Source organism: Daphnia pulicaria, chromosome 7 (genome assembly GCF_021234035.1).
Source record: "Daphnia pulicaria isolate SC F1-1A chromosome 7, SC_F0-13Bv2, whole genome shotgun sequence".
Lineage (NCBI taxonomy): Eukaryota > Metazoa > Arthropoda > Branchiopoda > Diplostraca > Daphniidae > Daphnia > Daphnia pulicaria.
This window is the reverse complement of record NC_060919.1, coordinates 7,579,518-7,602,254: the sequence shown is the minus strand read 5'-3', so window position 1 is coordinate 7,602,254 and position 22,737 is coordinate 7,579,518. Positions and strand designations below refer to the sequence as shown.

The window sequence follows — 22,737 nt, the reverse complement described above, 5'->3', positions numbered from 1 at the left end:
ACATTGCCCGCCCTTTTTTGCCTGTTATCAGGTGCCCCCCAGCTCCCCACACACACACGGCCACCATTGACTATCACACAGTACATGTAGAAATTTTCCTGATTGTCCGTTCTCAGTCGTCGTTCGTGAGTTACCGGGTGCGTTGCGACCCAACCGAAAAAAAAAAGTTGTCGGGACCGTTTTCTTTATTCGTTTCTTTGTGTGTGCGTTCGCTTGTGACCCGAGGATATTCTACAGCACAGACGCAACGGTAGAAACAGGAGGAGAAAGATGTGAAAGAAAATGGTTGTGTGTGTTTGGCAATGGCTTACAAAAGTTGTAACAGTCGAGCAGTTCAACTGATTCATTATTTCCCGTGTAGATTATTCTCCCATCGCGTTCAATCCTACCAGTTGGATAGTTGCGTTTCTCTAGACATTTTCGACGACGCCACTTCTGGCTTATCCAACGGCGTCTACAAGCACCTGGTAAAAAGAAAACACAAAACAAGACCTCGTCGTCTATTCCCATGCACGATTTCTTGTGGCCGGCTGAATTCATTTCTCGCGTTTTTCTTCTATTCGCTCGACTATATGTTGTTGTTTTTTTGGTGGTGGTGAGGGATGGATGGATGGAGAGAGAGAGTTGTATGTACGTGTCTGTGGCTGTAGGGAGAGAAAGCCATTGGCCGACCGCTCCCTTTTTGGTGCTTTGACATTTCTGAATGTCTAATGAGAAGGAGAAGACAAAGAAGAAGATGGAATATCATCATTTGTGTTTCATTTTCTCATTTTTCCCGTTTTTTTCAGTCAAATGATGCTGCCATTTCTGTAGCGGCTCTTCGATCATCGGATGGCGCCATTCTAGATCCGGATGACCGACTGGCCGATGTCGTCAACGATCGGGAACAGTTGGCCGCTTGCCTTTCCAATGGCGGCGGCGGTGGTGGTGGCAGCGGATCTGAATTGGACGAGCCTTCCCTGGGTGTCCCCTTGGTGCTCGGCCCGCGGATCGGATTGATGAATCTGCGAGGTGACGGCACTTCGGCCAGTTCCAACTCCGGTTCCCCTTCACCGACCGATTTCGGTTTCCATCACCACGGCTACGGCGTCGTCGGCGGCAGCAGCAGCAGCAGTCATCCAGCCAGTCGAAAGGACATTGAGGTCACGGGCCAAGAAGCGGCCACGGGTCTCATGGTCGATCACCTTCAACGTGGATCTAGACGGAGAGTCTGATGACGACGTGATTGAAGTTGAAGTAAGCTCCTTTCAAATTTGATTCCAGGTCAAGTTGACCTATTCCTTGGAGTCAGTTTTCCCATTCCATATTTGTTTATTTAGCAAGACCAGCTGGTTGACAAGGCACCATTCCTGCTTCCGTCTTCCTATATGAAGTAAGTGCACCAATAATGTAGAGCAATCCCTCAAATGAATACCGTGAAGGGTATTAATAATAGCTTTGTGTCTTGCTTCGTTTATTTTCAGCAGCTCACCAGATGTTGAAGCTGTTCAATTTTCTGAGACGACAGTAAATCCGGGTGCAGAGAAAACAGGACCTCAGGACTTTGAATTGAGACGAGTTCTGGGAAGGGGTGGTTATGGCAAAGTCTTCTAAGTGAGAAAGCTGACAGGGAAGGATTCAGGGCACATTTTTGCCATGAAGGTGTTGAAAAAGGCAACAATCGTCAGAAATCAGAAGGACACCGCTCACACCAAAGCAGAGAGAAACATATTGGAGGCGGTCAAGCACCCGTTCATTGTTGACCTTATTTATGCCTTTCAAACTGGAAGGAAGCTTTATCTTATTTTGGAATATCTAAGTGGAGGAGAATTGTTTATGCATCTTGAAAGAGAGGGAATCTTTATGGAGGATACAGCAAGCTTCTACCTAGCAGAAATCATCCTTGCTCTGGAGCATCTCCATTGCCAAGGCATCATTTATCGGTAATTCCATCTTGATTTTATGGGTGTTGTGTTTCTGCCTAACCAACGAATTTCGACCTTAGTGATTTGAAACCCGAGAATATCTTGTTGGATGCACACGGCCACGTTAAATTGACCGATTTTGGTTTATGCAAAGAATCTGTTGAAGATGGTGGCGTAACGCACACATTCTGCGGGACGATGGAATACATGTAAGTTTCTAGACCAATAATCTTTTATAAAATTGATACGATCACGTCGAGCCTTGATGTCTGCAACAGGGCCCCGGAGATTTTGACGAGAAGTGGACATGGAAAAGCCGTTGACTGGTGGTCCCTCGGTGCCCTTATGTACGATATGCTGACAGGAGCGGTAAATCTAATTTTCATGTTGACATCGGACCCTACAGTTGTATTGACCCTCTGTTTTTGTGTGCTCCTCTATTAGCCGCCATTCACAGCTGAAAATCGAAAGAAAACGATCGAAAAGATTTTGAAGGGGAAGCTGAACTTGCCACCTTATTTAACGCCTGACGCCCGCGATTTGATCCGTAGGCTGTTGAAGGTAAAATAATTAGATTGCGTAATCACTCATTTTGCAATGTTAATTATTGGCTTTGTTTATTTTGCAGAGAGGTTTTGTTTCCCGTCTGGGCAGTACAGTAGCGGACGGTGAGCCCGTACGAATGCACCCATTTTTCAAGACGATTGACTGGAATGAAGTTGCTTGTCGCAGACTGGAGCCGCCCTTTAAACCTTGCCTTGTAAACTTGCAAGACTTATTAGGCTTGATTATGCCTTGACATATTCTTATCAGTAGTCTGATTGGTTATGCAATTTTTCAAATGTTTAGGCTAGTGCCGACGACGTGTCCCAGTTTGATACCCGTTTCACCAAGCAGACTCCCATCGACTCGCCTGACGATTCTACTCTTAGTGAGAGTGCCAATATGGTTTTCCAGGTATGAGAATCCGCATTGTATTTTTAGACTGATTGGATTAAAATTTTATTGTAAAATTTACATAGGGCAACTTATGTTGCACCGTCGGTTCTGGAAGAGATGCATCGACCACAAGTGATCAAGGCCCGATCCCCCCCGCAAAGGAATGTTCACACAGGGTCTCAGTATGACTACTCCGTTCGGCGGACATCGCCAGCCGTTGGTGGAAACGACTCAGCCTTCCAACGGAGTGGCGTGTTCCAGGACTACGGGATTCTACTTGAATCCTGTTCCCCAGCAGCAGCAGCCACCGCAGCAGCAGCAACCACAGATTCATCAACAGCACCACCAGCTCCTACAACACCATCAGCAACAAGCGCAGCAACAGTTTGATGACGAAGAAATGGTTTGGCATGACGAATTGCAGTCCATCTCGTCGGCGGCCATTCCCGGGGCCAGTCAGCACTTCTACCCAACAACTTTCCGCTACCGCCTCATTTATGATGGGACGGGCTGCCCCACCCAGCGCGATAGATCAATACTAGTTTCAATGGTCTATTATTACAACTATTACTACTTCTACTACTACACTACGCTAGATATAATTTGGGTTGCAACCTCGGCTCATTTCCCCCACTTCCTCTTCACCCCCTCAGCCCATGCAAAGCCAAAATGCAAAAGAGAGAAAAATTCAACGAGATGTGAAATTTGTATAGTTCATAATAGCCAATAATCTGTCTCTCCTTTTCCCCTCTTCTCTTGGCTTTCCTTTCGGGTAGCTTTTTTGGTGATCCCTAGAAGAGAAAATCTACTACCCACGAATATTAAAAACTTCATCCCTCTCTCCCTAGAAACGTGACTTATTCAATCTACAAAATTCCCCTCATTTTTTTAAAACTTTTGTGTTTAATCTTGTTTTAGGTTTCCAAGTTTCCGTAATATTCTTCCTCTTACATCTATTTTTTTCTTACATTTTTCAGTTTGCTCATAATCCTACCGCTATCCAGCCTCATTCCCGTTTCCTCTTTATTCAGTGCCTTAATTAAAGCAAGAGAACTTTAAAGAATTCTTCCTTTTATAACACAACTTGCGAAAAACTGATCGTCTTTTTGTTCGTCTCCAAAAAAAAAAAAAAAAATTGTGAGCTTGAGAATGAGTGAGTTAGGCCCAGAAAGGATAAGATTTCGTGAAGGTTGTCCCCCTCCATTCTGTTATGTTACTCAAAAAAATAAGAGAGAAATCTACACTAGAAACATATTACTGTGGGAGCTAAAAGAAAATGGAGATTGATTGGATGATGTGACGTGTGTCGAAATAAATATCGTCGCCGATTCTTCCCAACTCCTCCACCCGTTCTAATTTAATTTATTCAACCATTTTTTCTTTTTGTTTTGTTTCTTATGTGTTTGTGTGTTATGTCGTCCCGAATTTTTCCTTCCTCATTTCTAAACTAAAATAATTTTTTTCCACTTTTTTTCTTGTCGATGTTAGGACTCCAGAAAGCTAAAAAATGACTTCCCACCCGATTATGGTAAACGATTTGTGTTGGTACGAAAAAGCACACACGAACATATCGCCAATTCAATTATTTGAATGCGATTCGCCCAATAATTATTATTATTCTCTCACTATATATTTTTTTTAAATTAGATCCGCAAATTAAAGAGTCAAATAGTTGAGCCAACCAGCGCTTTCATGTCTCTCCTTCAGCAACTAACATTTCGTTCCAATAGTTAATGATTTGTGAAGATGTACAGATTGACACATCAAATCCCTTTTACATTCATTTTCTCTCCTCCCTCCCACTTACTCGCTTGATATATGGACGCGCTGAGTGATTCACCGCAGTTTCATCTTCCGCATTTCATTTGAATAGGGTGACACGTGTAGAAAACATTAGAACTTTATATTTGTAAACAGGCATCCTTTCGTTGGCTGGGCGTATAGAAGTAACGTCGTCCTATCGTATCCTTCCTGGAAGGGTAAACTTGACTAGGACAACAGTTGCGGCGAAGGTTAAAATCGACTGGAATTCTAGACGGATTTTTTTACACATTGTTATTTACGTGTCGGGTTCGTTGTGCCCAGCCTGGGAATGTTTTTCTTCTCTCCTGGGGTCGTGGAGTCACAAAAGACCTATTACACCGATGACTTTCAAACCTGCATGGCGACGCCTGGCGAATTTCTTTGACATGTTAAGTCGGCGCCGACGGTTAACTTTTTGAATGGCTTCATCCACATTTTCTTACTATCCGCATTGGATTTCAAACTTATAATAACAAATTTTAAAAATAACCGACTGCCACACACCTGGTTGTTTTTAAAAATACGTTTTGTTTATTCATTTAAAGACAATTTGATGCGGTAGTATGTGTATAACTAGTAGCCGGATAATTTTGCAGTTTTGTTAACTTGTAATCAAAGCTGCGTCCTCTCAAGGTCAAGGACTGCTGTGTATCGTCTTACTCCATATATATCTACCAGCTGGAACAACAACAACAAATTTTATTTTTATTTTTTTACTGTTTGGAAGGTAAACAACATTTTCTAGCGTCTACCATGTAATTCCATTCCCGAGTTTTCACGTCGGGAAATTTTGATCATCTTGCTAACAGCCAATTTCCACTTCTCTTCATGTTTGAGTTCACTTTTGGGATTATGTGCCTAGTGAAACAAAAAACAATATAATATTCACATGCTAAAATTTAAGAAACAATAGTTTACCAGATAATGACGTTTTCCATTGCCTTTCTTTCCATTCTTGATTTTCAGATATTTTGGCGTCCAATCTTTGTTGGTTTTTTCTTACAACCTTTAAAGAGGCATTTGTACAAACTAGCTTTTTTGTTTGTTGATTCTTTGATCTTGTTTGTAAACAGGCGAAAAAGATTCCAGATAAATATGACCATTGGGAGCTACCCATAATGGCTTAGACATGTGGTCTAGTTCTTCACTAAAAGAAGCCATTTCTTTTGCGTATATATCCTTAATAACTTGTTATGATGGGTGATCGAAAAAGACTTAGTACGGGAATCACAATGATCATTGCCTTCACGTTACTATTACTATCTATCAAGTCAGGATCAGAACTTAAAAAGTTAGAACTTCTTTTCTTGTCGCTACTTAGGGTAAAAAAACGAATTCCGGACAGCATCTCGGATACTCGAATGCCGGACAAAAAAGTTTATTTTTTCAATTTACAATTATAAAAAACGAAGAAATTCTAACGAAAACTAATAAATGATTTTCAAAATATTGCAGGGAATACGCAATTAAGCCAAAGGGTATCTAAAAATACGCTGTATTAATTGAGAAATCATGAATTGAAATTTATCAATTTTGCTTACGGCTGAAAATTTTGGCTCTGTGTTGTCAGTTAGTAAAAAATTTTACCGGATAAGGAATTTCTAAGGTTAAAACTAGGAAAATTGCTTAACTAATTATAATCAATCGATAGAGAATTGATCGATCTACAATATTATATAAGGTTTTGTTATTATTTTAAAGAATTTTCTTAAAGATCAATGAAATAGAAAAACAGAACAAAATGCGAATTTGAAGCTGACGCGTCGTAAAAGTCAACAACTTTCGCATACACGAGTACAAATTGTCTCCTTACTTCTTATATGCTGCTGCTTGTTGTAGAGTGGAAACGCAAGACATCATCAACAGCTTGAAAAAAGTTAGCAAAACTGTTGTCCCTGATGGAATCGTAAAATGCTTACAGATCTCAACACTCACATATGGAAAAATTTCATTAGTTTTGAAGAACAATTGCTATGTTGTTGAGACTCAATATCAAGATGTTCTGACAGAACTGTTGGGAGTAATCGAAGAATGCCAAGTTGAAATGGATAAAGGCAACAAAAATGAATCTTCTCTTCAAATATTTGAAATAAATTAAGACAAAATTTGAGACTTTCAACAGCAATGCTCCCAGATGTATTAACGTTTGATAGTGGAATATCATTTTCGTAACGACACTCAAAAACAGAACATTAACATTGAGTTGAAACCAGCAGCATTAGATTTACTACGTCGTTACCAGAAAGATTGTCTCCTTAAAACCTTTGCACATGATCGTGCTCACTCTGGGCTCATTTGTTTGCCTTGTGTAGCTGGTAGAAGTTTGGTTGGTGTAGCTGCGTGTTGTAAAGTGCATAAAATGGCTCTAATTCTGTGCAGTTCTGAATTGGTAGTCGAGTATTGGAAAGCCCAGTTCAAGATGTGGTCTATTGCTGATAATTGTAATAGTTAAGTTATTCATATTTTTTATCCTCGCTTGAAATACAAATAACAAATGCTTCTTTCCATTTCAGGTATGATCTGTCGTTTCACATTAAATGCTAACGATAATCCTTTAGCTAGTAAAATCTTGATCACAACCTATAACATAATTACACATCACAATAGTTGTTCGTCTATGGAATTCAGAAGAATAATGTGGCTGCAGCAGCAGGAATGGGGTATTATGGTGTTCGACGAAGTGCACGCTATTTCAACTGAAATGCTTGAAAGTGTCTTGATAATTGTTCAGGCTCCTTGCAATCTCGGTTTGATAACACTCTCGTCGCAAAAGATGGTATTTAATTTTTTGTATATGCTGTAATTTACCTATCGATCTGATCAATTATTATTTCTTTTAGAGATTAAGGATTGGAACATTTTGATTGGACCAAAGTTGTACGAAGCCTGGTAACTATGTGTTGATTTCAAAGGCCCCGGTTGGATTTTTACTCCCTCCATTTGTCTAATTACCCCTCCATGCTGTCTCCCACTCTTCCAATGTCTGTGTGTTTACATAATATAATGTAAACTAACACAACTACTAACTAAATCTCACAAAGTGGGGCTTCATAATCAAATTTATCATCTACGCACACTCAAATATCTTTGAGGGAAGACTCAAATCGCAAATTAGGAAAATTAGGGACAATTAGTAAATGAGCCTACGGAGAGGACAGACAGATCTGAACGTATTGAGACAGAGAACAAACGATCCCAACAGGCGTCGGGTTGAGTGCACGCTTGATATCCCACCTATAAAAACGGATAGCAAAATTTATCTCTTAAAATAGATAAGAAATATTGATTCATTAACATACTACAGCCTCCAGAAGTGGTTATCGTTTTTCTTGTTGCTGTGAGCGTCAGGCGTTACGTCATTGTAGGATATCATGCTGCTTTTTTTACCTCGACTAAAATACCCCAGAAGCGGAGCTTGACGAGGAAGTTCTCTGGCTTCTTGTTGTCCTCTGTTTCAGTATTGGTCGTCCTTATCTTTTTCCATTGTTTGCAACAAAATCTATAAAAACGGCAATAAAAATCTAAAAGAATTTTAAAAAGCCAACAGCAACTAAAATACCTTCTGTCCTGTAAAATTTTACATATTTTAATCCACTATTTCGCAACAGCACGATCACCCGACATCAATAGGAATTTCCTGTTGACTTTCGCTCAGTAATGAACTCTGAAGTGAAAAGAAATCGTTAAAAATATGGACATTTATCAATTTAATCTGAAAGATATATTACCTGGATTATCAATAAGTGTGAATGTTTCGCCATCTCGAACTTTCGCGAAATAATGAAGGCTAGCAGATTATCCGGTTGGCATACTGTAAGAAATCCACAAAATTCGGTATCTGCTGCATCAGATAGTCTGTGAAGGAGTTTGTTGGCATCATTTAAAGAAAAGGAAAAGAAGAGGACGAAATAAGAAAATTATTGAATATTCCCGATTTCTCTCATCACAAAATGTATCTACGAAGTGAAACAAAGGAAACGAATAAAACTTACTGACTCTATATCTGCTATTTCTTCCTAACTGATACATGTATAAATGAGAAAACGGAGAATGTGGATGATTCAAGTAAATACAAAATTCTTCTTCCTTCAATAAAACAGAGAAAAAATATAAAAATTGTAATCAATTTTCCTTCGTGGCACAATAAGACTTACCAAAACATCTGCAACTGATACTGGATGCTAAGAATTAACTTTCTGAGAAGTAATTAGATCTTGGGGAAACTTAAAGCTATCTGATTTTTAGCGTAAAGTTTTTTGGGAATACATATTACTGTGAGAAGATTGAATTATATTCACATTACTATTCATACCAAATGAACCTAGAATTAGACCAAGAATAATTAATTGGTTGAGAAGAGAAACAAATGAATCTTCTTTAAATAAAAAAAAATGTTTCTAAGCAACCAAAAAATGCACACATTCGAAAAATTAACAAAAAAGGAAAGTCTTTTTTTTTATCTTTTTTTCGGATAACTTTTATTCTCTGAAACACTATCCTGAAAAGCTGAAGAAACCATTTATTTACAGCTCAACACCTACGACCAAAAGGCACAAGATGCTTTGCAATTTCAGAAAGCACCCACAATTTTAAACAATTTTTACTAGTAAGGGACTTGCCGATACTTCCTTCAATTTACCTCGTGTGGACGTTTTCATTCAAATTTCCTCGAACGGTGGTTCTCTTACTCAAGAAGCCCAACCAATAGGGCATATTCTCCAAGCAAAAAACGGTGAAATTGCCAAGGAGTACACGGCTTTCTTTTATACGCTAGTGTAACGTAATTCGGGTGAAGTGAGGTTCTTTTGGGAACGTCAATAATTGTTGTTAAATCAAGATTACGTCTTTAAACTAAATATTCAATTGGGAGGCAGGGATCAAGACCAGGAACTAAGCTACACCTTTTACTACTAGGTTCACCAGGAAAAGGAAGCACACCTTTTGAAAATGGTTCTTGGGGAAATCAGAGAAATGGATGAAGAACAAGGGGTTTGAAACCATGGTGAGTAGCAGCATTAGCAGCCCTGAAGATGATAAAAGTTGTTAATTTTTCCCGTTTTACCTGAATAAAAAAAAACTTTTTAAAGGTTTTTTTTTTTAAAATTAATGTTTGAAAAATACAGAATCAGGTTAATACTTTGAAATACGAGGAGATCTGCACTTTCACGTTGCGGGCGTAACTAGGGACTTGCCGTCTTCAACGTAAAAATCCCGTGTGGGGTGTCGTGAATCTGTACGGGTGGACAGTCAGAGGTATTTTGCATTTCAACCTTTTTTACAACAACAGTGGAGTAGGCCAGGGTCTTAAAGGGGATGAGTGGCTTCTAGTCCAACCCAGTGACAATGCCAACGGTACAGTTCGAAACCCATTCCGACCCGTTCCGCCTCCAGTTCAACGTCCCTTAACCTTTCCATCATGGAAAGCCGTAAAATCTTTTCCCGCTCGCCCAGTCCTCTCCCTGTTCCCACGGGGCCTTTAGTTCCGGCGCCGTCGCACCGCCATCCGCCCACGGATTCGATCTGTCTCGAGCACAGGGCAGGGCCCGGTAGTCTAAAAAAACTACCGCTACCGCGGTAGCGGTAACTTAAAAAAAGAAAAATTTATCGCGGTACGGTACTACCGCGGTAGTTTAAGGGACTACCGCGGTAGCGGTAGTCGTACTGCGGTAGTATTTAATTCTTTTGCAAATGAAAATGTGGAAATGTTTCAAATCCATTTCAAGCGGAATATAGAAGAGTTGATATACTTTCATTAAAAATTTTCTTTTTAATTTGGATCTAAAAACCAGAGTTGCCGCGAGCGATTGATTGATCGAGAGCGATTGAGCGATCGCTCGTTTTTTTGCGAGCGAGATCGAGCGATTGATCGCACCAATTTATCGAGAGCGAGATCAAGAGCGAATGGTGTTGAGCGATATCGATCGTAACTTCAGCGCCATCTAGCGGTCGCAATTAAAAGATCTATAAAAACGTTGAACGGTTGCCTTTTTCCGTTGTAAGAAGTGGTCTCCATTGAAGACGCCACGAGAACATCACGAGTCTAACGATTTAGAAAATTGCTACACTTTTCTCTTTAATTGACAGTTTTAGAGTTTTTCTAGCAAACGAACAATTATGAGATGGATCCCACGCCTTCCACATCAAAGGATGACCCTGTTATTGATTTGTAAGTTGAAAAACAATTTTTTTGCAAATGGTTATTTTATTGCCATATCTATGATACCAAGTTTCACTTCCGTTTCTTTTTTGAATTATCTCCATTACTAATTTACTAGAACTGAAACTGAAAGTCAAGATAAAAACTCAAACTCTTCAGGGAAGTCAGGAACGAAAAGGAAATATGTTGTCACCGTCCCAGAAAAATTCTTTTCGAAGGTTAGCGGCTATAATCCATCAAAAACGAGCACTAGAAGTAACAGGAAATAACTGTGTAACAAGATTTGTAATTGTTTTGATGGACAGTGGAGTCATTCCAGAAATACAATGTTTTGGTGAGCGATTTGAGCAATATCGATCAGCGATTGATCACTTCATAAACGATCGAGCGATTGGAGCGAATTGACCATAAATTTCAAGTGATCAAGATCGAGAGCGTTGATCACCAAATGGTGAGCGAACGGCAACTCTGCTAAAAACCCATTCCTCAGTGGCAATCACGATTTATTTTGACTAATGAATCAAAATCAGAAATAATTTTTTTGAAGTATTGTATTAATAAATAAATTCAATCAAATATGCTTTGATTTTGAAAATACATTTTTTTTAAATCTATCTTGGCAAAAAGATTCTCATTTGTATGATTTTCTCGTCTTGTTACAATTTTATTATTTATCCGTGATTCACTGTGTTTTAAACCGTTTAAATCACGAATTAAATTAAACATCCTTTCATGATTTAATTCTTGTAATTAAAGAAATTAGAGTTAATTTTTCATTTAATTTAACGAAACGGTTTAAAAAAAATCATTCAAGAAACTGCTCACTGGTACAATAGATCTTTCCAGCAAGGCAGTACAAACGTTCCAACCATGCGGAGTACGGAAGTGCGACGTTTTATTTCAGAAGCCGTGAACGCGTGCGCGTGCTTCTGGAAAACAAGCGTTCTTCTCACTCAAGGCGCTATGCGCTTATACGCCGCTCATATTTAATTCAAGTTGACCTACAATGCCATGAAATTTCATTCGCAAATGTCAATTAGAAAGTTTAAGAATAGATAACTATGATTGTTTGGCCTAAAAACGTGAAAGATTGGTGATCCAGAACAGAGCCTGATGAATTGCTCCAGAAAAATTAGAACGCCATCTATTGTTTTTCTATTGTGTTATACAAAATCAGCGCTAGATGGCGTGGAAAACTACCGCTACCGCACGGTAATTTGAAAACTAACGCGGTACTGCGGTAGAGTAAAGTCGTGCAGTACTACCGCGCGGTTCTACCGCTACCGCACGGTAGTACCGCGGTAGTAAGTTCACCGCGGTGATCCAGCCCTGCTCGAGCACGGCTTCCCTCTCGTTGAACTCGACGGCTAAATGTCTAATGGATCGTGGCCAGAGCCAGACTTGTCGCTGCCACCATCTGCCTCCGCCTATGTGGGACGTTCATTTTCATTTCTCCCGAGCGGCGTTTCTCTTCGGTGACGGTGACGATCGCGCTAAACGAGTTGGTCATTTGGGTGACCGCGACCTGCAGCCTTGGATCCGCGCATTGAAATTGTGGGCCGACGGCAAGAAACAGCTCAGACGAGTCGATCTATTGCCGTTCTCTACATCTTCATCGCGATCCAGCAGTAGTACTTCCAATTTTCCCTCCACCCACTAGCTACTGTACTTAATGCAAGACCCTCTCAACCCAAAAAGTGCTCTGACACGCTTCATTTGCCAGCCAAAAGATGGATAGATATGTTGGGTGTGGCAAGCTATCGCTCCTGGGTTGCATTTTCTTTTTGTTGTTGCATGAGCGATTAATTATTTATTGATATATTTTTTTTCTAATGGGGGGGGGGGGTTGTGGAGGATTCGTGAAAGTTTTTCAGTATAATATTTTAACGCTGCCTTTCAGTATTTCGGACTGTGTGTTGCCAGCACGTAATATATGAGATGTAGGGGGCCAAATTCGCACCCAGCAAACGAAACTTTCTTTAATGATATCTTCGTGATCGTTATAGCATCAGTCTTTTTAGTTTCCATTCTCTCTCTCTCAACTAAAAACGCTTTCTGGGTTTTCAAAATTTAATTCTTTTTTGTTAGGTGTCGAGGACTCGATCGACCGCGAAATCATTCCAGACAGTTTCGCCCGCTCTTTGATTACGATTGCTCAGCTTGGCGGTAAAAATTGGGGAGGGGGATGATTACAAATTTCTCCTATCGTGGTGGTTATAAATAACGTCAAAATTTCAGAAGGTGGAAAAAAATTACAACGAAATAATCGAGCTGAAAAAGGAGCTCCCCCACTGCCGTCTGTGTCTCCAGTCCAATTGTCTATTTTTTTTTTTATTTTTCAAAAGAAGAGTCAAAAACAAAATAGGTGGTGGTGGCAAGTGATAGTGTTGGCGACAATTGTTTCTCCTTCTTCTTTCCATTGGTGCTAATTAACTCACGCTTGTTATGTAGCAGTTCGTTACAGGGGTTAAAGATGATTGTAATAAGGATGACGATTCGTTGAGAGGTTGCACTTGTATTATAGCACTAGCAAGGTATGCACATACAATAACACGAGTGATGCGATGGCACACGAAATGCGTGAGCGATCTCCGATGGAGTGGGCGATCTACGGATGTTGGCAGGTTATAACTGGGCAGCTTTCTAATATCCTTATGATGAATCCACTTGGAACCACAAAGAAGTTAGGTTACGACCACCACAAAGACAAAATGACAAAGACACACCACAAAGTCATACCACAAAGATACAAAGAAATTAGTTATATTTAACTCAAACATTACAAAAATGAAAAAAAAGTGTGTTTAGAGGGATCCGAAACGATTGAAAATTTCTTCTTCTTCGACATCAGCCATGCCTAAAATAGAATAAAAATAATTAGAAAAAACACGAATAAAACAAAATCCAAACAGACAAGAAGGCTTCCGCCCGTAGAGATCCACGACACCACACACGGGATTTATTACATTGGACAAAAAATAAGATTAATTACATGTATTCTACAGCTAACTGCTTGGTTTACTTCATCCATAGCGGTAATGTCCTCGAGGACCAATTGCAGCAGATTTTTCTGCTACCATTCTTTGTTCTTTTGTTCAATTCCTGAACTTCATTCAATCCTTCTAAGTGAATATTTGGTTCCAAGTAGTAACCTTGATTTCCCAAGAGTTTTTGGCGATCAGTGCTGCATTTCACTTCATCTGTATGTTGAAACACCAGTTTGTAGAAGTAAGAATCCGCAACGTTATTGGCTTGCAGAATATGGCTTAGTCGTTCAACTTCTTGAACTGGAGATTCTCCGTTGGTAGAAAATTGGATTAAGACTTTAGCACGCGGCATGCCAACATGATCGTCAATAATTCCTTAAACGAGGAATATAGTTCGTGTTCCGCCATTCTTAAATATTTGGAAATTTTCTCTCCTCAGTGTCAGGGTTGCCGAACTCGTAATAAGTGGTTTCTATATCGTGAGAGCTATATTCTTTATCGGATATCAATTATCCGAATAAACGATGATTCTCTCACTACGTTGCTCGTGGTAGCGAATGAGAATTTGACAGGCTCGAGTGTTTGTTTGGATCCGTCAAAAAAATAAGTTTCTTCTTTGTTGACTTGCAATCCATATACTCGCGAAGGAAATCAGGACTCATGGGACACTGGATTTCCGAATATAAGGGAATCAAAGGGAAGGGCAACAGGGTGCGGATGAGGAAGATGATTGGCCTGTTATCTCTTTAAGAGCGCGGAACAGAGAGATGTCATTGAATTTTATTCTTAAGCACGCTGGTATAGGCAGGGGGCATCTTATTTGCCAGATTTTAGTTGAATTGAACCTTACAGACCTGTAGTTCAGATTATTATTAGTGTTGAGGTTTAGGTTGACAATATATCCTAGGATGATTACCAAGGCTCGATCTGGCCGAAGTCAATGTTGTAGGGGTTAGTTTTGCTAGGTTATCCGTATATGATGAGATCGTAGTAGATCCCGCTTCTGACAGACTAGCCTTTTGAATAGGGTGGAAAGGGATCTGAGAGAGAGTGTGCGTACGATAATTTGATGATGTAAAAGCAACACTTTTCTATGTAGTGAATGGTTCGTAAATCATTCGATAATAATTACGGTCTATGGAGCATATGATTATCTTGCAGCAGTATATACACTGATGCAGACGAACCATTCACAAACGATGTCTCTTGCTAAGAAAACACGTGAAATTAAAAAAAGATGTTCTTTTTACATAAATTATAGAAAAACTCATGTTTTCCAGATCTCTTGAGATGGAATGGTCGTACATAAGATTGGATAAGTATATAAACTCATATTTTTTTAGATTTAGGTTGGGGAGAAGTCGAACTCGACGTTGTTGAAGAATTGTTACACCTGAATGTTTATATTCATGAGCTGCATGTCGAAAGTCATGAGTTGGATTATAGTTGCCTCTTGATAGTCAGGAACGTATTGTTAAAGCATTCAGAGAATTTTCTGTACGTTTTCTTTTTCATTTTACTTTTGTTCTCTTTATGCTTTTCTTTTAACAGTATCAACAGGTTCTAAATAACGAATATAGTCATAATGACGACGAATTTGATCCAACTATAGAGAAATTAGTTGAGCAGATTGTAGACGATGAAGATCCTGAAGAGTTGACTGAATTACAAGAGGCAGCTAATCGTGATCAACAAAATGACTCGACGTATGACCTTTTGAATAATATAAATTTGGAATCCGAGATAATTTTACCAATGCAATTAAGGTCTGGCCAAACTCTTTATATACAATCACCATTACCAAAGATTAAACCTCGTTTTATCAAAGATGCGCCTCTCATACACTAAACTTAATTGCGAGTAAAGACATTGCTTTATCTAAGTTTGACACCAGACAATTACCAATGAAGCAAGCACTAAGCAAAGCGATGGGGAAATTGACTAGCCTATGGAAAAGTTATGTCGTTCAATTCTTGCAGATGGACTATCAAAAAAGCCTCTGGTTAGTTATAAACATTATTAACAACTATATTTTTGTCTTTTTTATCTGTTTTATATTCTTGCCACTTACCAGGCGTAGCACTTTGTACTCCCCGTCTAACGAGATGAAAATCATCGTATGACAGTTTAGACTCCTTCCTATCCAACCAAAAAAAAGTTGATATTTCCGGTTTCATCTTTTTATTCCAATAGCTACTATGGATTTTTTAGATTTGGGCACTTATTTGATTTCACAATACAGGATTCCTGGATTCTTGCAGCTCTCACTCAACCTTTTTTTAAGGTAAAGTGGATTAAGGATAAAGTTGCCAGACAGAAGCAATAATGCTTCTAAACAGTTAATGACTGATGCGGTTACCCTCGTCTGTCCCACTTTTAGTTTTTTTTCTTTTTTGATGGCATTTAGAATTGGATGGTGTTACCTGAAAACAAATCAAAATCCAAAGTCTGAATGAAAAAAAAAATGTACGTACCCCACCACTAAAAAAACCTTTTTTATGGACCCCAAAATTTTCTTTAAAAATCCTATAAAATTAACCAATGTATGTTTATTTTTTCCTTTTTACAGTATTTATAGTTATATGTTCCCATAAACTGTACCTAATTTCAATGAAATCGGAAAAAAACTTAATACCCTTCTCGCGATTTTCATTTGGCACCCTTCATGAAAACAGGGGAAGGGAAATATAGTGTTAAGTCAGACGGATGCGAGGCGCCCTGTGGGAATGGCGGAACAAAACCTATCAACATGGTGTAACAACTGATTTTTTTCTTATTTAAAACTAACGAAAAACAAAAAAAAACAATATGTATTTACGACAATGAACCAACCTGGTATACTTTTTACAATTTATAATTCTTTTCTGTTTTCATAACAATTAGAACATGGTTGATAGAATTTAGAACGACACAAATATTAAAGAAAGCAATAGTAGTAAATTAAAATCACATCATTCGTAAACTTAGGAAAAGTTATCTTGATTCTTGGACAGTTGAGATGCAATTCCCATACAGAGACCATACAGGGCTTGTATTCTTATTCTGTGATAATAAGAGAAACATTAGGATCATCAAAAAATGTCAGTGCACTATAATGAAGGTCATATAAGTGCATTGAACAAACGAAACATTTTCAAAAAATATTACCAAAGAAGAAGTGTGGGATGAAATAAATTCATTTTAATAAGGAAAATCCCCAGGAGTAGATGGTCTACCCATAAAATTTTATAAAAAGACTGCCATTTTTAAAACAAGAAATCACATGCATTTACACATACATCTTAAAATTTCAAAACCTCAGTAAGACACAATCAATAGAAATTATCACACTATTACACAAAGGAGGAAGCAGGGTAAAAGAAGGAAACTGGGGACCAATAAGCCTATCATGTTCGGACTATAAATTTTTAGCAAAAATTTTAACCATTAGCCCCAAGAATATATTACCATTCATTATTAGTGAAGAACAGACGGGAGGAATCCAAAATAGAGACATAAGCTAAAGGCCAAAACCTTTTAACAAATTAAAATATCATAGAACATTTTCCATCAAAAAAACATTTAAGAAAAAAAAGAAGAGACATAAGAACTAAACAGGTAAAAAAAACAGGAGCAACAATTATGGGTCTAGATTACAAAAAAGCATATGACATGGTTGATAGAACATTTTTTTAAATCCTCAGGAAACTAGTAATTGACGAAATTTGTATCAATTATATTAAGACAAAGCGTTTTTTAAATTTTTTATTTATTTGTTTATAGAAGAGCCCAGGCAATATAAAAAAAATGTGACATCTCGTATCTGCTATTTCGCTAATGTTACATGAAGCAATGGTAAAATTGAAGCATTCTTTTTTGTCGACTACACTGAACACTGAACTTGAAAGAGAAGTAAAGGAGAACCTTGAGGACATTTATCAAATAGGTTTCGTGTTCGTTTCAAAATTATTTGAATAATTTACACTTAAAATTACCATATTGGCTTGCAGGGATGGTGAGAATGAATGAATGGGATGGTGATGAAATGAGCCACGATTTATTAGTTGCGTTGAGAGATATAGCTGGGGATGATGCATTGGCGGTGTTGAATCACTTTCTCAATTCAAATACAGAACATGTCTTAGAAAAATCTGAGCTTATTTTTTAATGTAATGTAAATATCCAAGTTTGTGTTGACTGTGAATGTCATTACAATGTATTAATGACTCCAATTTTCATTTTGCACATAGTAGACAAAATGACAGAGCTCAAGGCATGGAATCTTTCAATGGAGACAGAGATGAAAGACCAAAAAGAGAAACAAGCGAAGCCACTGCGTTAATAAATTGGACTTTAACCTTAAACCTTCTGTTAATCCATTGCCGAAATTAAGATTTAATTAATGTTTTATTCATTTTCCAATTTATAGAGTAAACATCCATTGACATTTATCTTTGTTCGAATTCAGTTCAAAGTTCTCCGTGTGCAATACATAACGATACATAACGGCTGCCGTGTAACTGGTAGATCGAATGTGACTGTACGGAGTGTTTCCAGCACTGAGATGGGTTCGTCCGTAAAAAGCATGTCGACGTGTCAGATTAGCACCCGACACTCTTTACAGTAATGGACTACCACATTCTTTATTGTTTAGATTAGGAGTCGATTTGAAAATGTCGCGCACAACATCCATCGGTCGGAAATCCGTTTCTAAAGACTCGACGGATGCCTCGAGTGTCAACACTCAGCTCAGTCACGTAACCTTGCATGTCTTCACCCTGTTCGGCAGTGGTTTCAACCAGACGAGAAAGAATATCGGTAAGCATTCGCGATGTTATCGGTACTCGCAATCCTCGGAAGATCTGCCAGAAAATAAGCATTTCAGGTATTTTTGAAAGCATTTCAAATATTTGAAAACATACTTGAAGAGAACGCCCAGCATAATGTCTGGAAGGCGAAGACAATGCCAGATGAAGGGCAACTTGAGCCCACCTAAATCAAAGTAAATTTAAATAATGTTAACGATGTTAGATTACTAAGTATAATTGAAATTTCAATTTCACATTTCTTCTAAGTGACTATGAGGCAGAGATTCACTGAAAACGCGACAGATGTGCTGGACAAACACATCCAGCTGTTCGGCGCTACGAACGCTCCAGACTTTGGATGTAATGTCTTCGTAGCTCCATAGAGGTTGACCAGGTCTATAATTATAAGATAAAGTGATATCACAAAAAGTGTCAAAATAATCTTGAAATATTTCTTACTCCTACCTGGATGAAATGAAGTAGACCAACGATTTGATGATGTCCGACAGCGCTACTGTGGCTGGCACCTCTGTACTATCATCGTCATCACCCGACAAGTCTTCGCCAGTTTCCGATGACGACCATGTAGGCGTTCCCAGTTGCATGAATGGAGCGTGAAGATAGCTATCAAACTCCAAATCCGGTTCCGTGAAATTATGTTTTTGAACAGGCAAGGTAGAAGTAGTCAGACCGTATTTCAGTTGTTCCGTTCTGGTTTGTAGCAAAACCTTGACAACTAATACAGAGTAAAGAATATGTTAAAGAAAAATGCATCAAGAAAATCACATGATTTAGATTTTACCAGTTAGATGATCTCCATGATCAGCCAAAACCAGAAGTAAATTTAGAAGCAACTGTTTGCAATGTTCCGATACTAGCGGGCGAGTGTGATCCAAACCCAGAATGGCCATGTGCAAGACGAGTGGGAGGTGACCGGACCAATCAACCTCACTTCCTTGCTCCATACCTTCCACTACCAAATCGACTAAAAACATGACGGCCAAATTGCATCTGAATTTAAGAAAAAGATTGATTAAACGATTTATTTTAGATTGGATTAAATGAGGCAATAGAATCTTACCGATGAAATCCATTAACTGGTTGCGAACTGTTGGGCAGAAACTCTGTTAACGGCGCAAAATAACCTCCATACTCTGGCATGGGTAGAGGATGCGGCTGAGATGGTTCGTAATCGTTGTTGGTTAAATTGATGGTAGAAGGATGTTCTTCCAAGACCACTTTCTTCGTCACGTTAATTGTATCAGCATCGTTGTGTGAACGAGAGTGGTCCAGGCGAGGAGAGGAGCACACTTTGCTCACGGCTGGAATCGTGGAATTGCAAACACTACCAGCCACTACTGCGGCAGCACTTAGTGTAAGCATCCCAGGATCTTCGCTGCTGTGACGTTTGGTGTGAATCGTGCCTTTTTTAACATTCAGTCCACCGATACCAAGAGAGGCGTCCTCGGGGCGGTTGATCTGACCTCTGCTGGATCAACTGGGCGCAGCTGGATCCGTTCCAGACTCGCCCCAATGAGATGAAGTCTTCCGCAAGCCGGACGAAACTTAGATAAATTTTCCTTCTACGGCGCCGTGGTGGTGGCGATTGCAACAAACTGCGAGAGCCAATCAGAATGCCGGAAAGGGGTTGGTTGCCTTCAGTCTATTCGTCCATACCTGGTTTGGGATCTTTACCCTCCAGGGAAGTCCTCGAGTTGCCTCAGGAGAGCCTGAGCCGTTGAAGGGGGTATCGAGCTATGGGAGAACAAATTGGTGAAGAACAACACGGAAATTTGTTCATTTTTTTATTTAAAAAATTCTCTCTGTGTCTTGTCACGGAGGATGAGAAGAAGGAGAGACAACGCTCCGTAAGCTCCTGCAGAAGGAATTTGGCACAAACGTAACCCCCTTACTGAAAAATGCCAAATTGAGAGAATTGTACTCGATGACCAGGGGTGCCAGTTTTAAAAACACTGACTTGTGTTAGTGTGTTGGAAAATGTTTGCTTCCATGACGACAGACATTCACATCGTCTTTTCAACGTCCTTATGCCCAACGTTCCTTTATGATATGACACGCCTTATTGATGAAATGAAACAAGCAGCAGACAACTGTCAAAATACAATGTCATGACAACCGACTTCAAAACAGAAGTCCCCTGTCCCCCTGCCTATTTTCTTTCTCCCAATTGGCTGCCCTGGTAATGGAGTACAATTCCCTCAATCTGGCAACTTTTTAAAAGGGGGTGACGCTGTGAGTGGTGTTTTTAACATGGCGTTGTCTCTCCTTCATCTCTTCCTCTGTGGTCGTTTTGCAGACCCGAAACGTGTAATCTCTCTCTGGTCTAAGAAGTATTAAATAAAACAATCATTTGGGCAACCTTATTGTATAAACCCAATACATGAGGGGGACATTATTTTTCAAGTGGTGTGTAACATTTTCAATAAACATGTTTAAAAAATAAATTCTAATCAGGGATGCCCAAGCAGATTTAACGACTTCTTCTCGGCTAGAGGCTCACAAGTCAAATACTTAAGTTTACCACATTTTTGTGAGTGTTAATGTGGGGTTTGAAAACCCTGTTTTTTTCTAGTCTGGAGATGGATTATGAGAAAATGAATGAAAGCCTTCACTGCCATGTTTCAATTTTGACTAATTTTAGTGTACAAAAAGAACAGATTTTACATTGGAAGATAGAAACGCTTGCCTTCTTGCATTATGGTAATACTTGAACACATGGATAATGAGATAAACCCGAAGAGTGTCATAAGAAATGAGAACAGCTGGAAAAGGTGAATGTTATTGCGATTCTCTACATAAAGCCATGCCATAAACCCAGACAAAAACATTTGCACCAAAATCAAGACAATTAGTAATCCAGTGACGGAGTAGCAGAAACATGTTTCAACAAGACCTAAGCTACCGGTATTGCTATTAATCAGATTTTCGAGGGGGAAATTTTTGATTATCTAGCATTTTCACTACTTTAACATCACACAGATGTAGCCAAGGGCTTTGGCCGAAAGCTTAAAAAAATTGTAATTGGTAAATAAGAAAAAATATGAATATTCAATTAATTTAAAAAAGACCCAACGGTACCGAAAAAATTTATACTAAAAAAGTTTACGGTATTTATCTCTACTAGTTGTATAAAAGAAAAAATCGGAAGCCATGGGTCTTTTGCTAAACAATACAAAAAAACCTTTTCGGTCTGGCAACCGTAGAAGGTCGGACAAATCAACTATGTATGAAATACTCGCATTTGGGAATGATGAAGATTGCCAAAATTCGAGGACTATTACAATTGGAGTCACGTACGTAAACAATAGGTAAGTGCGGCCAATAGAAAAGATGTCACCACTTCCTGGATGTTGTTAGGCTATTTCGTCTCTGATGTTTCTGAAACGCCAGTGCATGAAAAAGTCGTCTAGGAATACACTCGTGCTGGCTAGCCTGTACTTATTAGAAAAAAAAATAGGTTAAACCTTTGCCTGCATTTTTGAAATAAAAATGTTTATTTATTGACTGTTAGATAGTACAAATACATCCTTTTTTTTTTACAAACGACCCAACGATACCAAAAAGTTATTATATGGGAAAAGTTTTGGTGAAATCACTCTATTAAATGTATAACATTGAACAACGGTAGCAGTGGTAATTTGGCCATTCCCTCAAAAAGTAATTACTACAATTTTCACAAGTAAATTCCCCCCCCAAATTTTTTTTAAAACGATCCTGTTATACCAAACAGCTGGTAAGAACGGAAGTAGTTACAAATTATTTTCAATTTTTTTTCAATTGACCCAACGCTACGGAAAAGTTTTTCTATAAAAAGTGTTTTTGGTATAAATCTCTACAAATTGTATAACATTAAATGGCGGTAGCAATGGGTCTCTTGTCAACCGTTTCGAAAGCTAACTTTTACTTTTGACTAAACGAATTTGTGAAAAAAATTTAAACATAACTAGACTACACCAGAAAACTGTTATACATAAAAATGTTATAGGTTGTATAACTAAACCAATCCTTAAACAAATAATGCGGTAGGCCAGGGTTGGCCAGCTATTCAAAATATATTAGGAAAAAAAAATGTTTATAAAAAATAGTGCATATATTTAGCAAACACTTGTACGCTTAAATTTTGGATTTGTATTCGATGA

At 38.7% G+C, this 22,737-nt stretch overlaps 1 protein-coding gene and 1 pseudogene across 1 annotated transcript; one reads left to right on the top strand and one right to left on the bottom strand.

The window, feature by feature from the left end:
- Positions 1 to 302: 302 nt before the first annotated feature.
- On the top strand, positions 303 to 4,519 carry LOC124348570 (annotated as a pseudogene).
- Positions 4,520 to 18,196: 13,677 nt separating this feature from the next.
- Positions 18,197 to 20,070, bottom strand: LOC124348347 (protein furry-like). Its single transcript, XM_046798527.1, has 6 exons — positions 19,659 to 20,070; positions 19,380 to 19,588; positions 19,043 to 19,313; positions 18,833 to 18,973; positions 18,692 to 18,761; positions 18,197 to 18,631 (listed from the first exon to the last, which is right to left on the bottom strand). Exons 1-6 carry the CDS (start codon positions 19,958 to 19,960, stop codon positions 18,425 to 18,427), a joined length of 1,200 nt encoding a protein of 399 aa, XP_046654483.1. The 5' UTR covers positions 19,961 to 20,070; the 3' UTR covers positions 18,197 to 18,424.
- Between the last annotated feature and the right edge of the window lie 2,667 nt (positions 20,071 to 22,737).

Excerpts from the sequence above, each read along its gene's own strand:
- LOC124348347 (XM_046798527.1), bottom strand. The coding sequence starts at position 19,960 with ATGCTTACACTAAGTGCTGCCGCAGTAGTGGCTGGTAGTGTTTGCAAT. Across the intron at positions 19,314-19,379 it reads TCATGGAGATCATCTAACTG|TTGTCAAGGTTTTGCTACAA; the intron begins GTAAAATCTAAA and ends ACTCTGTATTAG. Across the intron at positions 18,762-18,832 it reads CATAGTCACTTAGAAGAAAT|GTGGGCTCAAGTTGCCCTTC; the intron begins GTGAAATTGAAA and ends ACTTTGATTTAG.